This window comes from Photinus pyralis, unplaced genomic scaffold (genome assembly GCF_008802855.1).
Source record: "Photinus pyralis isolate 1611_PpyrPB1 unplaced genomic scaffold, Ppyr1.3 Ppyr1.4_LG8, whole genome shotgun sequence".
In the NCBI taxonomy this organism is placed as follows: domain Eukaryota; kingdom Metazoa; phylum Arthropoda; class Insecta; order Coleoptera; family Lampyridae; genus Photinus; species Photinus pyralis.
The window spans coordinates 22630344-22647968 of record NW_022170819.1 but is presented as its reverse complement, the minus strand read 5'-3'; the positions used below and the strand labels follow the sequence as shown (position 1 = coordinate 22647968).

Sequence of the window (17625 nt, the reverse complement as noted above, 5' to 3'; positions counted from 1 at the left end):
ACGGACTCATTGAATTTTATTTTCCTTTTGAGTATACTTTTACAATATAATAATCACAGAGCCGAATCCTACTTTTAACCCAGGAAGGTTTTTCCCTGGCAATTTTTTCAATCTAATCACTTGAAATTTTAACAGTGGGTAGGAAATAGCCTAAGGATCAAAATCTATCGTTCACCCTGGGGGTGGTAATTTTTTCTGTAATTTTAACACAGGAATCAATAGAACATTTGATTCTAAGCAAAAAGTGGTCTATAGATTTTTTTGTAAAGTTAATACTTCTCCAGTTATTCGCGACCGAAAGTATGAGTTTTTCATAGAAAAGAATAAAAGATCAATGTGTTTAATTGGTTATTCGCGAAAAACTCGAAAAGTATGAATTTATATAAAAACGGTGCAGAACAAAATCTTAGCTTTTAAAAAAACAGGGAAAATGGTTTTTAAATAATTATTGCTGTATGACCAAAATACGATCCGAATGTAGCTTTTGTTCGTCAAACGCTATAAATTAGTTTCACAGTTAAACCAAAGAGTAACTATAACTCTTTGGTTAAACAACGGCAAAACTATGCATTTTTCGAGAAAAACTAGTAGAATATTCTCTAAAGTATTTAAAAAAACCTTTCTTATTTTTTTTATAAACGAACTAGCATAAAAATTAATTGAGTTACGATGAAAATAAGGTAGATCCGTACTTTCTCCAGCGAAAAAATTAGCGCAAGCAACCCCCTAATTACCACCCTAACTAAAATTAGTTCTTCCCCTTTCCCAGTTTTCCTAATTACGTATTATCATTGAGTAAATCCTTCACTCAACGGTATTATTGTGGTGGTAACCCAAAAATATACAAAATGAATTTGCTTATTTTTTATGTCACACTTCCTGTCTGTACTGTGAACCTAGAGAGTTCAATGGAATAATATTGCACAGTTGCATACAGGAAGATGGCATGATGGATTATTGCTTATGGTTATGATTAGTTAGTTAGTAGCTACAAGTGGAAGACTATGGTCGAACCTGTTTGTATCATCATAATGTAGCTTTATTATTATATTTAAATAAAGTACTTAAATAAAATCCAAGGTAAATCACTAGAAGTGTGACTAATTTTCAAGTAGGTATACGTTTTTCAACTAATGGTGTGGTGCAGAATGGTTAATAATATTATTCTGGGTCCATATTTTTATGAAGGCACTTTAACTTCTCAACAAAAGATTTTTTTACAAAATCAAGTAAGGAATTTGTTGATGATGTTGATATACCATTATTAGATCGATGCGGAATGATATTTCAACAAGATGATGCACCATCCCACAATTCGCTAACAAACTATTTAAATCAAAAATTTCCAAATGCCTGGATTGGAAAAAGAGATGTAACACAAAGTTTATACTACACTTGCAAAATTAAATCATAGAATAAGACAAGCTGTGAACGAGTCAAGTAATAATTATTAATTAATAATAATTAATAATTATTAATAATAATTAATAATACTCTATATCAAAATTTGTTAAAAACGCTCAATTTTTGTATACGAAAAAACAGTGAAAATTTGTAGTGTTACCAGTATCACAATAATTTGAAGTACATTTGAAAAATAAAATGTTTCGTAACTTTTTTTGTTTTCATAGCCAGCTTTAATTCCGCGAAAAACTATATTAATATTATTATTTATTTATTTTTTTTTATTAACCCTAGCCTTTCGGCTTCGGAGACTCTTACGTATGTACAATAGCATATATATGATACTAAGTAGTACAACATCAGAAATAGCTATATAATGTTTATTTTTATTCCTCTCTCTCCTGTATTAATATTTTCTTTAATATCTCGAATTTTATTAAGTTTAGAAGGTATAACTTATGAAACTTTTTTAAAGCAAAAATTATTTCCTACTAAACAGTACAAATATATACAAGGCGTACCATTTAAAAAAAAGTTAAAAATATGTATATCTTCGAAAATTAATATATTTTTTTTCTGTTTTACCTTAATTTATGTAGCTTACTAGAAACACTAAAAATTTTATTTGAAAGATTTTTTGTATTGCTAATAACTTATCGCGTTCCCTAGTTCCGTTTATACCCTGTATATTTCGTATACTACACATTATAAATTTACATACACAGTTGTAAACATCCATCCCAATCATCTATACGCTATGTCATGTATATACAGGGCGATTCAAAAAGAATATCACCACTTTGAAAATCTGAATTTTAATTAAAGAACCAAAATAGAACCATATGGGTTATTTCAAAATGAAGAGTATTAAGGTAAGTTTTTTCCACTAGAAAATAGGTTCCCAGATGTTGAATATGGCCCCACTCGAAAGATATCGATACAATTATACGTGAGCGGAACTTTTCCCTTTGCACAAAAATGCATACACTACTTTTCTATGTTTAATGTTTATCAACATTTGATATACCATCTATCAGGAGGTTGAACACCATACTGTGCTCGAAATGCACACTGAAAAACTGTTATCAATAATAAATTATTACGTATTACTGGTATAGGTCTAAGGCGGTGTTTCTCAAACTTCTTTATCTGGTGGCACTCTAAAATTGTTTAAAAAAATTTGCGGCACCCCTAAGTATTATTCTTTTTTGCTTTTTTTACAGTTAGTAAAGATATGAAGGATCAGAAATCTTTAAAAAATAATTTTTGTAAGTAAGTGTATTTCTAAACACAGAAACATTTAAAACAAAAGTTACTATTTCAAATAGGGTTTGCATTTTAGATAGATTTCGTCTACCTATTGTAATGGTACCAGTATATTTATAAGTTTGTATCTTTATAGGTTTGTATTATCATGTCCAAGAAACACTATAACTTATGAACCGATGTCGAACAAACTTTAAGGGTTGGTGTAACTCATAAATATCTCGGTCAAGTTCGGGAAACAGCCAATTCCGTTATTTTGTTCCAATATATTTTACCACTTTCCCGGTGCCACCACAGCGCCATACCCCAATAACTGCCCAGATGTAACCCCTTTCATTGCCACGGAGAATGACTGGGCGGTTGCCAGTCAGATGGTGGATGTTGCGAGGATGACCTGAGCGGTGAAATCGTTCTCAGCTGTATGCCAATCACCGGGATTGGACGGCATAATACTAGCCCTCTTGCGATGGGATTTGTATCTTTTGTCATCTAACAAGTGAGAATATATACGGGCTATATCGCTTTCAGACACATACCTAAACAATGGAGGGAGATATTAAATGGCACCAGCTGCCCAGGAATTCTGCACCTCCAAGCGTCGCATGACCGCCGCCAGGTTGTCAGGTTCCCCCAGGACCCAGATGGCAGCCTTGCGGAACCTAGCAAGAGAGTCTATCTGCACAGAATTGTGGGAGGTTGCCAACCACCTTCTTCAACCACTTAAGGGAATGGTGTTCTGACGTGCTAGTGTAGCCTTTTAGGGCGAACAGATGCTGATCAAGAACCTTGACCAGGTGATTTTGTACCATATCCGGCCAAAGAAGCACTTGTAACTGTTCTATCTTTTCAGTGGCGGATTCAGCAGAGGGACACTCCGATAGGCTTGGTGAATAGGCAAAAAGCACTATTTTAAATGTAATAGCAAAGAGTAACCATTTATTTATTTATTATCCCTCTCTTATTCTGGGCCCTCAACAGGCTTGTGCCCAATTACAGAGTGACCCGCATAATGATTTTAGAGGTGCCTCTGCAGAAGGTCTTAAGTTGTTCTATACTACTCCGGTATTTACCTTACGAATTAGGAAAACTGCAGGAAAACCTAATTCGGAGTAGCCGGCAGAATGCTCGAAACTGGTCTAAGGTAATTTCCATGTCTGCCGGGGATGAAAGATTCACCTCAACCCAGGTTCGAACACCCGACCGCCGGATTTATAACACAACGCTCTACCATTGAGCCATAATGCCGGTAATTTCCACCCTGTATATACAACTTACGACGATACATACATTTTTGAGAGTTGGCAACCATGCAATTTCTAGGTGGGGAAAAGCTGCCTGCGCCACCTAGAAAGCACGAACGGGGGTTGTTTGGCATCTTGTTTTTAATGGCGATCGTGAACGCGTCGCTTCATAAATATTTGTTGTTATTTTGTGTTATTTAATGCAGGGATTAATTTTTGCATTTCTTTATATCGTATTTGTGTTTTGTATGCCACCTTCTATATTTTTTGTGTTTGAATTTTTGTTTTTGAAATTTACTTGGTTTAACCGTAATGCAGAATCGGATGTGTGATACCGTTATGCTATTGGGTGTAATTGTTTACGTTTTTTGTGTAATGCTTGCTTAATTTATGTTTATTGATGTTGATTACTTGGTCTTGTCCCTGAAGTAACATTCATGTAAATTTTGATAATTTTATTTTAATATGCGGAAATTACCGATTCGTTTGATGTATGTGCTGACTTGTTGTTTGTTACTAACAATTTTCTCCGTGCGGGAATGAAGCAGTCACGGAGGTGGAAAAAAACTGTAGTCAAAATTGTAGTACGACACCTAATTCCGTGATTGTCTTCGACATCCAAATGTAGGGTCGAAATCCCGAAACCAGGGGCGAGCTACTCATCTTGCAGGAGCGGGATTACGCTAATCAAAGCTCTTCAGTTTAGAATATATGTGCGATAAATGAGTGGCGATTCAATAATTTCCACATATCTCATATGAGTCAAATCCTGTACTCTTAACCCTTTCTCAGAATTTAGGTACCTGCTACTACCTGACCCATTGTTCCCAAAAATTTGCTTTTAACCTTGAGTGTAACCAACATTGTATATATGAATTTATTTTGTTAACTACTGCTTAAACTTTTACAAAATATTTTGTTAATTAACTTTTGGACTCTATTAATCAAACTGCGAGGTTTTTCTTACGTCGTACTCTTTTTACCCTTAGCAGTTACTTTTGCGAGAGTACGACACCTTTTGGCTTTCCTTGCTTTGTTTATATTAATGTACATCAACTAAATTTCCGGGCTTTCACAATCATACTAAACAAACTTTTCACAATTTCAGTGTTTTATTTAACGTTCCTTCCCTACTGTGCTTCAGGTCAAAGCGTTGTCTACAACTAACGTAAAGGGGTCCTGCCTTAGATATTTGATCACGTGCCACTTTTCAAATTTAAACCGGATTTTGTTTAGTTTTGGAGGGAATAATCATTCGGGTGGCCATTTTTAAACGTTGCCGGGTTGACTTTATTTCTGTGTTCTTGTAGTGTGAAGTTAGCGTAGAACCTGGGGGTTAAGTACCCGATCCGCCACTACATCTTCTGATAATTTGAGATAAAGGAACTGTGAAAACTTGTGTACTGCACAGTTCCTTGCAATTTTTGCGGTTGCTCGTTCGAATACTCCAGATAGGAAAGATTAAGTAAGATTACAGGTATAAATAAGTATTTTTGATTTTGATTCGCAATCGATTCACAATATGTTACGACTGTTGCTCATTGTAAGCTACGCCGCCTGTTTTTTTGCAAAATCGAATTATTTGGTGGATGCCATCAGTAATGGTAAGCAAATCTTATTTATTTTAATTACCTATTGGGGAACTTTTACTAATGACACCTCGAAAAACCACGAACCACGTCGTTAACTGTTATATCTGTTTTGTAATCTTTAATCTCCACCGAGTAAAACAAGTGAAGCGCCAGTTGAAAGTGCTAGCTCGGCCTCCAAAGTCTTTGGTGTAAAATGCCTTCGCAGTGTCCGGAGTAATCCCCACCAAATTCAAATCGATCCCGAATTGTTTTAAGCTTCCAGTTGATAGGGGTTATTTACTATCTTTTCGCGATGGGAACATTGGTTTTTATCAGTTTATATTTATAAACTGTAAATTACCGAGATAATGATACTGGCATACATACCTACCCGATAATGCATAGCCGATGCCAAAATGGCAACCCTACTCCGTCATAACCGAGAATAAAGTGGCTTCTTTCTAATCTTTAGAGATTAAAGTAAAGTGAAAGAAATCATGAAGGGAAGGCTTGACCAATGACCAATATATCGTAATGATGTTCAACACCCAGGAGCGCAACATGTTTCAATTTAAAGAATTTTGTCTTTTTTTCTTCACATACGAAGAGTATGTTTGGGATTGGTACAAAAACAAATTTAATAATAATTATTTTCACAGATCAACAAATTTCAATTTTATTTCTTATAAATTAATTAAGGTTAAGTGGGAGAACAGGAGATTGCTATATTAGTAATTCATCTGAACTATTCAACCTCCATTACCAGCACATTGTAGCAATTATTTTAGTCATCTATTGTATGAAATATTTACGTTATATTATTAATTGCTGGAGAGCTTGTTGCCATCTTCGGCTCAGGAAAAAAAATCGACAGTTTGGTCACTAAGTACTGTGAGTCTTTCGGGTAAGTCTCTGATTAATTTCTCCTAGTCTCAGACCTCCTGAAGGTTAGTTAGCTGGGCAAAGTTGCAGTTAATATTTGAGAACGAGATGCATCAAAGGGTATAGTCGTGAATTTCAAAAAATTATTGTTCATGATAGTGCTTCTTTTTTAATGATTACCAAAGGAGTCGTTTATAATGCATTTCCTGTCGTTATCTAACCATAATCTACGCACCACGTGCACGTACAATATGTGGCAGCCGCACTATCAGCTATACTTTTTTAAATTTACCCAGCCATTCTTTGCCAAAAAAAAACGGTAAACAGTGTGGTTGAAGTTCCCCTGATGATTATGTCCCGAGCGATTTCGTGCCGCAGAATGGAGTGGAGCGAGTTGAAGATACAATTTTGCGGTTTTTTTATTTTTGGCTATATCTCGAAAATGGTGGGTCGTACGTTCAATTCCTCTTCACGAGGATCGTCTACGTCCTCTTCGCCTTTTGCTAGGATTGGTGGAGAATTAAAGCGAGGCACAGGCAATGGTGCAAAACATGCCAGTCTTCTTGCACCCACAGGCCACAGTTAGCCACGCAGTTGAGAGTAGAACAACGGCAAAAAAAGGCTTGTAAGATTTCCAAGTTCAGCAGTGGGGTTGGGAAATAGGTGACAATGAACATCTTCACCCAGTAGGGAACGCACAATTTTCGAGATGCGGCCGCAGAACCGCAGAACTGTACCCTCAATCACCAAAATCACTCGGAACTTTACTACACAATCATCAGAAGACGTTCTACTACACATTCCCGAAACAATTGAAACTACATGAATTATTTTCTCTATATTTCCTAGAATGACTGATGGATTATTAATAGTTCAGCGAGAAACCTGAGTGGGTACCTGAAACCTATGGTAGACTACTTTCTTTGGTTAACGGACGTAGATGATGGTCCTGATTTCCTTGCCACTGAGTGAGTGAATGCATATTACGCACATGTTGCACTATGTACCGCTATTCTAACCCAGCTGCACCGACGTGACCCGACCTCTGTCTCCCTCCTTTTGTATGCGAACCTTGGTATATCACGATTTGGAAATTAGGACGGGATGATCAATGTCACCTGCTAGTTTCTTGATTTACGGAAAAGCAAACGGACTACAGTGTGTTTTTTTTTATTTAATAGAACCAAATTCAAGTTTCAACTGACATCAGGTGCGAAAACCCCCTTTTTTGGGAATTAGTAAACAAGCTAAACTACAGTATAAGTTTGGTAACCACTCCAAACCGATACAAATTTCATTGTGTTATGCTCCTGGGGTGCAAAAGTGTAAATCATACAGGCTACGTCTTTAATTCAATTAATCAAGCATAAATGAAAACCAATTGCCTTGCCGCACGGCGTTTGACGACATTTGATCTTCAATAACCAATGGGCCTCGTAATTTTAAAAAATCAAACCTGCTTTAATCCCGAATGTTTTACTGGGCTCGTTGTGGAAAATTAAGCATATTTGTGAAAGAAAACCGAATGGGAGTTCAGGGCATATGATGATGCTGAATGTACAATTAATTATAAATGGATTTACATGGGCAAAGTTGACCACAGAAGAACCATCAATGGCCATTTTCCAATTTCACCACAATGTTAGTTTCCATTTACCATGAATTTTGTTTTGCCTTTATTTTTGAGTGGCGGAGTTTCAGCCAAGGCTGCTCTACCAACCCAACCACTATACATTTACAAATATTCCTGCCCGAAGCAAGAACCCTTAGTACTCCAGCCGCATTTCAACTCAACTGCACCACACGATATTAGCAGTCACGCCCCGGTCTCTTTCTAATTTTATTAGTAAAGTATTTGCCTGTTGCTACCTGTTGCTTTTAATATTGTTGGTACAATCGGATGTTCCTGTTTCACTGTCTACAATTTTCCAAAATATGCCTGGTATGTATGAATATGCAAAACAATACTCAGGATGCCCATTATGTATGGAGTATAATATGTATCTTGGTAAACAACGACTGTATACAGGATGTTTTATGTGTCTATGTTGTTCAATATTTATTTTCCATAATAAGGCAGCATTCACTTGTTTTTATTTCAGAAAACAAATGAGTAACGGGAAATAATTGAATTTTTTGAGATAGCAATGTACCCTTCCATTCATAATAAATAATACATAATGGCAAACATTTTAAACAAAGTCGTGTATGTTACCCCACTTATAAACTCAAGAACGATTGGACCGATTTTCATAATCTTTGATTTATTATATTTGTCTCCGACCCGAGTAACAGAATAACTATTAAATTATCGAAAAAAAACGACAGATATATATAGACAAGTTAAAAAGTTGGCATGCGCAAAACAACATTTTGAAAATGTCGTTAATTTTACTTATATTCGTAGTGTTTACATATAAAGTTTCATTGAAATATCTTAATAAAGAAAAAAGTTCGCATTGCACATACGTTAAACCAAATTTTTGACACTGCGCATGCGCAAAACCAAAAAAATATGGGTATGCACGGAATCCTTGGACCAAACCCTTTCAAATGAGTCCTATATCGCCGAAATCTCTCAGTGGTTTAGAAGGAGTACTGTAGCGGAACACCCTTAAAGGGTGCAGGGCTGGTTTCGGTTCGTCGGCGATGGGAGGGAAAATAAAACCCACGTATGCTGGTTGTAGTTTATGTCGAGAAACGCTTAACGAATAAACACACTAATGCCTTAACTAATACCTTAACGACCTTACATTAAAATTTGTACCTAAAAATAATTAGGCGAAACTACAGTAATTATAAAATGGTTCGTGCAGCGAAATCAACACTTAGAAATACAATGGCCCCATAATCGATAGGTGAACGAAAGTAAAGGGTTATCTTACACATAGATTTCGAGTTTGAACGTTTAGTTTGGCGCAACGACCTCTCTAGGTTAAGTTACGTACAATTGGTAATGTTGAAAAGAATTCTTTAAATTTGCCGCGTTCCACTATAGTACGTGTGACGGACAGAGGGACGGAGGGACGGACGGACGGACGTCAAAGTGCAGCTAATAGCGACTTTTCTGCTGGGGAGTATGAAACCAACGCCCTTCTTTTTTGTCCCTCATGAAAATAGAAAGGTGGACGGTGGGAGGAATTAATTTAATTAATTTCTACCAACCACAGTCTTTCTTCTCGACCCCTTCTCGTTATCGGATATAATTCATTATATCTCAAGAGTGGATTGTCGGGGGACAGAACTCACAAAAAGAGATTAGGACGCCTGGAAGAATTGTAGAACGAAGGGATACAAGCTTTGTAGGGGGGTCGATGGTTCCCGTCTTTCCGTGAACAAGATAACTGCCAAACGCTTGGGCCGATTCGGTTCAAACTTTGCACAGTTGAACTATATGCGACATGTAATAAGCCTATGGGCCAAATCCAAGTAGGGGGGGGGGGCTCCCATGTATTCTTTCTTGAGATGCTGTGGGGGGGGGGGACCACACATTGTATCCTTCATGGTATTCTAATGAAAGTTCTCACCGAAATGAACTGGTTTGTACAAACAAACTATAACTTTCCTGCGCGACTCCTCTTCGAGATCAGTAGGTGGCCGGAGGGAGGAGTGGGGAGATAGAAATTAATGGTACTGTGATGAAAGGTCTTAACGAAAAGAATTAATTTTTACCAACCATATTTCTCCTCCTCGATTCCTTATCATGATCGGATATAAATTCCTTCTATCTCAAGAACCTATTGTTGAAGGATTGTTCTCACAAATGGCGATTGGGACGCCTGATCAGAGCGCTCCCAACAATTCGCCCCCAACATTTTGCCCCTCACATTTCGCCCCCAGTATTTCGCCCCCGGGTATGATTCGCCCCCATCAGTTTTGCCCCCGCACAGTTGGCCCCCGGGAAATTTCGCCCCCACGCATTTAGCCTCCGAATGTTTCGCCCCTACTTGTTACTTGCTCATAATAAATTTAAAAATCGTAATTTTAATCGAACTTTTTTAGCTTCCTGGCTCGAGTTAGGTGGCTATTGCGATCGCCATTTTTTGGACATGTAAAAATTTTACCAAATGTAGACGTTTTAAATCATTTTAAGCAACTTTTAAAGAATAAATTTTTTTCCGTGTGTTGTATCTAAGTATGTACGTACGTTGGCGATTTTCGACAGATTTTGTTCAAATTTTGGATATGTAGCGTATATTAGGCATACGGAAACGAAAAATTACGAGCCGGATTTTCGAAAAAAAATTTTGGAGCGCCACAAGGGCATTGAACATAGAAAATAGAAACCTAAAATTTTTATTAAGTTATTCGAAAGATCTATTTTTCTGTGTAAACCCTATAAAAATTGTGCTAGGTTTTATTACAAAAAAAAACTGAGAAAAAAATGTCAAATTTCAAAAATTCGTTTTCGGCAAAATTAGACATGTGGTGACGTCACGGAATGCCTATAGATACCCCTAAATCGGGCAGAAAACGACCCTTCTATAAAAAGAGTCAACAGAAACATAATGTAAGTTCCTGGAATAAGTATTGCTGACTAGCAATAATGCGAAATAAATATAATTTAGCACGAACCGCGATTTTTGGAGTTAGGAAGCTGTTCTGTCAAGAATTTTGCACATTTATTTTTATTTTTTAAGCATGATGTAGGTACCTAAGTAAATCAAAAGAAACACCAATGTTAGGATGTTAGGTAGGATTGAATAAGTTTGTGAATGATACAATGAATAACGTTAATAATGTATAATTAAGAACATAATACAATAAGATTGAATATGGACCTGTGCAAGACATCCACGGATGGTGATTAAAATTCAAAATTGTACGCTATACCCCTGAGGTAATCTATCAAATTTCGATTGCCTAAGTCCTCCACAATACGCAGTACCCTTGCTGAAATAACCGCATATTTCTTGTTTCGCGCAGTGGGGGCATTTCCGGCCAAGACTTGCACCATTTCAAAGTTGTGGAGACCTTGCTGTCGTTTCAGGCAGTTAATGAAGCGGTAGATGTTAGGAAAAAGTGAACCACAGGTCTCTTGAAAGCTGCGGTGCCAACCCTCGACGTCATTGTTGGTGCGATGTTGACCATTCAGTGTCCGTTGATAAACGTTCCAAAATTGAATTGGAAACAAGGGGGCCTGGCGTCCTCTTCGGTTAATTCGACCAATGTAAGTGTCCTCGAAATAGTTGGCAATGGGTAGTGCTTCCTGAGGAAAGTCCGGATCGTCCAAGAGATCTTCAAATGATTGTGTAACCCTGTCAGGGGGAAGAAAAGCAAGAGAGGGTATCATTCGAATCCAACGGGAAAATTCGTGGTCATTCTGATAGCGCGCTTTTAGTCCTTCATTTTGAACTTTTCGCCAAACAGACTGTGATAGGTGGAAGAAGCAGCCCGTCTTTTCGATGTTTGGAAATTCCTCATCAAACGCCTGAATCGCAGCCTGCTCGAAATCAGTCATTAATCTTCGTGGCTGAAGACCTGGCTGTAAAACCTTAATATGCTGTAGCATTCGTTGATATGTCGCTTTGGTCTTGTTTGGCAGCAAGGCGTACAGCGCCGGAATAACGAGGCCGCCGTGCACTACGTGAATTGTGTAGAGTTGCTGGAATAAAGCTGGCGCAGAAGAAAACGTGCCGTCGGCGAACCATTCCTCACTTCTAGATAATAAGTGGAGATTTTGTCTTGTTCCAAACATCAATATTCGGTTGGCTTCAATCCCTGAAAAAAGGCGGCATCAATAATTGAAGTACAGAATGTCAAAAAATATCTACTGCAAAGGATTTTCAGCGATATTGTACACGGAAGTTTAGTAATATCTAAAAGCTACATGGAGAAACCAATTTTGATACTTCCGGTTTCCGGAAGTTGCCGGAAACAGCCCTTTCCGGTGCCAACTTTGTAATTTTAAATGGAAAGGGGGATCAAGTGGAGTGTCCTTAGAAAGATCTTTTTAAAAGAAACAACTTTTGCTTAAAACGTTTTCGTATATTTTTTATCGTTTATGAACATTTGCAAGTTTAACGCGTCTGACCGACGTTCTCCGGTAGGTAATGTGCCCATGAACAAAAGAATTTCTTGTAGGTCATGCTTCATTTTAAGTCAGGAAGACATTTCGAAAATCTTTAAAGGTATATTGTTCATAAGCGATAAAAAATACACGAAAACGTTTCAAGCAAAAGTTGTTTATTTTAAAAACACCTTTTTAGCGACACCCCAATTGACCTCCCTTACCATATAAAATTACAAAGTTGACTATGGCTATTTCCGTTAACTTCCGGAAACCGAAAATTTCAAAATTAGTTTCTCCATATACCTTTTAGTTATTAATATTCCTTCCGTGTACTATATCGAAGAAAAACGGCTGGCACAGGTGGGCTAACACACCCTGTATATATAGGTTAATTCAGAACTGTTTGATGCTTTGTTCTCGAGATATTTGTGCAAAAAGAAAACTAAAACCGCGTAAGGATACAGAATAACCCACGAGTTTTTTCCATCCCTTATTTTTTTGAGGTACACTATATCGGATATTTCAGGAAACAGAGCCATATTAGGTATTTAGCCAAAACATATTTTTTTATAAAAATTGAAAGAGAACTTACCCGAGTCCCACAGAAGAAATTGATGCAAAGTGCCGTCAATATTGATCTCCCGAAACTCCTGTGGAATGTTTAGTTGGTCAATGGTTTGAGGTAGTCTTGGCATGTTACCAACTTTTCTCATCGCACGAATGGACCTCTTCAAGGAATCTTTCCTAGGTAATAGTGCAGCAACGTTGGCGTGGGCCTCTGAAACGACCTCAGCGAGTATTTGTTGTGCGTCTCCTGGGTCGTCCTTGCTCTGGTGCACACTTCATTGACTAGTCGGACTGCTTCGGGTCTTGCAGCCTGCGCTGCATGATTATGAAGATTCACCACTTTGATGACTTCACCATTCATTCCTTCAGTCCATACGCGTCCTTTGCATGTTGACCGCTTTTCGCAAACCCAAATTGCATTAATGTTGTCCCTCGTCTTTTTAGAAAATAAATAGAGATGGTTTTCGTAAACTAACTTCTGTTTCCCACGCTTAGAAATAACTGAATTCATATTTAAACGGAGGCACTAGCAGAACTTCACCGTTAACTAACTGATTTGAACTGGCAAAGCAGATTCTTTGCAATGCAGAATACCCATCTTCGTAGCCATCAATAATGAATATTACCTAGGTACCTGTTTACACAAACAAGATCTTTTAATCCTACAGGTCATTTTGCTATTGTAATCACCTCTAGGTGGGTAGGTACCTGTTTAATGGCAATGCTTTTCTTCTATTATTGTGACCCTTCAGCTTACTAAAAATAGTTCCAACTGGCCGTTTACCTCACATAGATAATTAATCAAGGTTTGGAAATATTATTTCAGGATGCAATTCCAACATGCGGATAACTCCTTAAAAGTATAAAATAATAAATATAATATATAAAGTGATAAATAAAAGTATGTTTACCATACTCTTCCACGAAATTTTAAACGGATAAAACGCTTAACTTTAAGTTTATAACGTATCATTTCTATTGGTTTTACATATCTCGGGGAATGATCATGGATTATGCTTTCTTACCTTCATACCCATAACCAACCTAATATGAACTTAGATATTGAGATTTGGGGGGCGAAACATCCGGGGGTGAAATGTGTGGAGGAGAAACTTCCGAGGGGCGAAAGTTGCAGGGGCGAAAGTACCGGGGGCGAAATGCACCTGGGGGCGAAATGTGAGGGGCGAAATGCGAGGGGCGAAATGTGAGGGGCGAAACGTTGGGGGCGAACCTTCCGGATCCCGAATAGGAGTGTAACCTATTTCTTCAGTAACCTTCGTGGTGACGTAATATTTGTGGGAATTAAATAGAAGCCTCACATATTTTGAGTGGTTTTCGTTTCTTAACTTTACAACCATGGTTCGCCAATAAACTTCTGTGGTTGGTCAAATTCTGCTCTTTCTTTGCCGAGTCATCACTTTGGAAATCTTTTTTATTTAAGACTGCCTTCGATTCTTCTTTTTGACAAAGAAGAGGACAGTGTTTTCTTTGGCATTTGTTGCATTTTTCATTCGGCCGACATCTTCGTGCAATATGACCAAACTTCGTGCACAAATGACAAAAAGCAGATTCTGACAACCGCTGCTTTCTTTCTTTTTCGTAACGGATGATACCTAAGCTCTCTAATGCGCGTAACTGCGATTGCTTTCTTTAAATTTTATAGCAAATGTTACATTGACATTTTAATAGAAGTGAATCAGTAGGGTACATTGCTCTTTAACGGTGAGGGTAGATAACGTTATCACTTTAACCGCAAGGATAGATAAAGTGAAACAGATAATTATTCTAATGACATCTGTCTTATTTCAAATGGGACGCGAAGCACGACATAAAATGGCGTTCAAAACATATGACAATGCTGTTCCTATGGAAATGACCGCGACGGCAGAACCTAAGCTTGCTATTTTTGGCGTCTAAATTAAATTCAGAATTTTCAGAAACGTTACAATGATTTATATGGCTTCTGCCATAAAATAAAGTTTTGTATTGTACAAGACGATAACGGCAAACTAATTTGAGGTACTATGCGGTCAAATATGAGAGCTACGTGAGCGGCGCGACGTCTCGGTCATGGTAAAATAAACCATCAGGCGTATCAGCCTTTTATAGTTATTATATTCGATGTCTAAAATATTTAATTGTAATATTTCGTCCTTTTGCAGTCCAGGAAAGCGAACCTTCATCCAATGCCGCTCCAGCCAACCATCTAGATTGGAGGAAGGCAATCTTACAACACTTAGACGGTAACGCAACCATTTCCCTCGCTATGTGGTGTATCAATACTAATGTATTTCTTTAGTTGCTGATAATAACGGAGGAGGCTCGCCACTCTTATCGGTGCTGGTGAATGACCAGAATGAGAAACTCAAATCGGTGGTCGAAACACTACAACCTAGCGATCCCAACAGAAAAGTGGAAGTTACATCGTTTCTGCTTAACAGAAATACGGGCTCCGAACCCAAAGTAAATGAGAAGTTGCGTGCCTTCAAGCTCGTCGATGACAAAGAGGTGTTAAAGATGTTCAACCGCACTAGCGCCAGTGCCGCTCTCGATGCGATCGACACCGACCAAGACGCCATTCGTACTGCTAATATTAAAGCAGGCAAACACAATGTCCGACTGTCACTCAAGAGGAAGTCTTTTATCTTCGGTCGAAGTCAGCAAGCCAACACCGCATTGGTATTGCTTCTGGCAACTGGTCGTTTAGACGCTGCTAGTGAATTACTTAAGCTTTACGCTGCCTCCTGTTCACACTAAAGAATGCATTACGAAAATGGAAATAATAACATTATGTAATTACAATATTGTAATGTAACAATAAATTTTGTACTTTCCAACCGCTGCGCGCTGTATGGTTGAAATATCTTATGTGTGTGGTGTGGTTTTGATTTTTGCTGAACCTTGCCTCAATGGTAGCAAAAAATAGTTTTCTTAAAACCTGGTGGAATAAAAGAAATACACATTCCTTGTTTATTCTTTAAACACAAACCTTAAAATTTACTCAAAATTAAAGAATTGCAAAAGTTAGGCATTCCACAACAACCCTCGGGGTGAGAACTGGCTGTTCATACGCAAAATGCCAGCCTACAGATGAGTTGAGCGATCAACCACAGCTATTCCCGTCCGTCTCAAAAAGGATTAGTAATATGATTCAACCAAAAAACCTAAATGCAATTCAATACTTCCCACTAAAGTAAATGGTCAAATATGTAAATTAAACTTTGTATGCGTAATCAAAATGTAACAACAATTGATCAAACATTTACACAAAAAATGATAAAGGTTTCAAATAATGAAGCGCCCTTGCAATAGACGTGATTGACGTTAGATGACAGCAGTTTCAAAAATAAATTAGACAATGCGTTCGTTACGGTTCAGCTTAAGATGGCCGGTAGAAGCGTTCGTGCTCTAGAGCAGTGTAGCACATTCTGGCGCCGTCACTTTGGCGCGGCGATCTTGTCACCAGGAAACTTTTACGCAAAGGCAGCTTGGAATTTTTCTTAATGCAACAATGAAATTCCCAAATGGTTAGATGCTCCAAAAGATAATACCTGGGTTTTGCGCTAAAGTGTTTACTAATACACCTTTTTCTGACCTTGCCTTGCACGGTTGCGACAGAGCATCTGAGATAATCCTACACGTGCTTTGTTTTTGTTAGGAAATATATTGGATACCTCAAGCTTAAGTATGATCTTTGCTGATTGTTTACAGTTTTCCAATCTCAATATCGTGCATCCTGTAGAACTCATTGTTTACAGTATCGGGATCATTCCAAAAAACAACTGTCAAGTGCTTTCGATTAGATTGCACTGATTTATTGCGACGCATTTGCCGTAAACAAGTAGATAACATTCTCAGGAGAAATGAAAATGTCCAACACGCGAAGGGAAATCAAAGTGGTTAGAATTGAGATACACTTGAGGGTTATACTGGGATAGTCGTATATAGTTCCAAAACATTTAAATAAATAAGATACGAACAATAAAATTTTAATCTTGAGTGGATTGCAAAAAATGGCAAAGTACATGAAAACAAGTTGATAAACAACAGATTTTCAAGAGCCTTCTAATGACTTTAGTCTTTAAAGCCGTACCAAAGGTTTCAAGAGTCAGCAAGAAACCTCAGAGATTTCTAGAGTCATCAGGAGTGTTTTGGAGTCCTTTACACGTTCATAAATGGACGAATATTCTTTAGAAGCCCTTTTTTTGAGTAAATATTTTGTTATGGAAACCGTCGTTTTCTGGGTTACTATTAAAAAAGTGTGGCATTCAAAAGGGATGGTCATAGTTCTGTATTTTCGCTATATATTGTTAAAAATTTATAATGTTGAACTATTGATGGAGGGATTGAACGTGCTTGATGAAGAAATTTTTACGTTATTTCTTGAGGAGGAAGCGCCCACCGAAACAGATTTGGTAGGAGCAGCGTGACAGGTACCAAAAGAGGTATTCCATCTTGAAATTGGAATACAATGGATACCTGAACGATAATTATGACGTCGTGGAAGACGACTCCTGCGCAGCGTCCAGCACTAGATAAGCGAAGTTTCAACTGTTTGCTATACAGTTTAAAGCTTTCGATGGCCCCAGAGATCAGGTTAAAAACGTAATGCAGTTCCTGAAAAACGAAGTGAAAAGTGAACAACGAATCACGCTGTCGTCAGAGGGTTTCTTGTTCAAAA

At 37.7% G+C, this 17625-nt stretch overlaps 1 protein-coding gene across 1 annotated transcript; it reads left to right on the top strand.

Annotated features, from left to right (window-relative positions):
* Window positions 1-5384: 5384 nt before the first annotated feature.
* Window positions 5385-15781, top strand: LOC116177834. Its single transcript, XM_031496964.1, has 3 exons — window positions 5385-5515; window positions 15107-15187; window positions 15244-15781. The coding sequence occupies exons 1-3, from the start codon at window positions 5434-5436 to the stop codon at window positions 15699-15701; spliced, it is 621 nt and encodes a 206-aa protein (XP_031352824.1). The 5' UTR covers window positions 5385-5433; the 3' UTR covers window positions 15702-15781.
* The last annotated feature ends 1844 nt before the right edge of the window (window positions 15782-17625 follow it).

Coding starts and splice junctions, on each gene's coding strand:
- LOC116177834 (XM_031496964.1), top strand. CDS start 5,434: ATGTTACGACTGTTGCTCATTGTAAGCTACGCCGCCTGTTTTTTTGCA. Junction 5,516..15,106: donor GGTGGATGCCATCAGTAATG/GTAAGCAAATCT, acceptor GTCCTTTTGCAG/TCCAGGAAAGCGAACCTTCA. Junction 15,188..15,243: donor AATCTTACAACACTTAGACG/GTAACGCAACCA, acceptor GTATTTCTTTAG/TTGCTGATAATAACGGAGGA.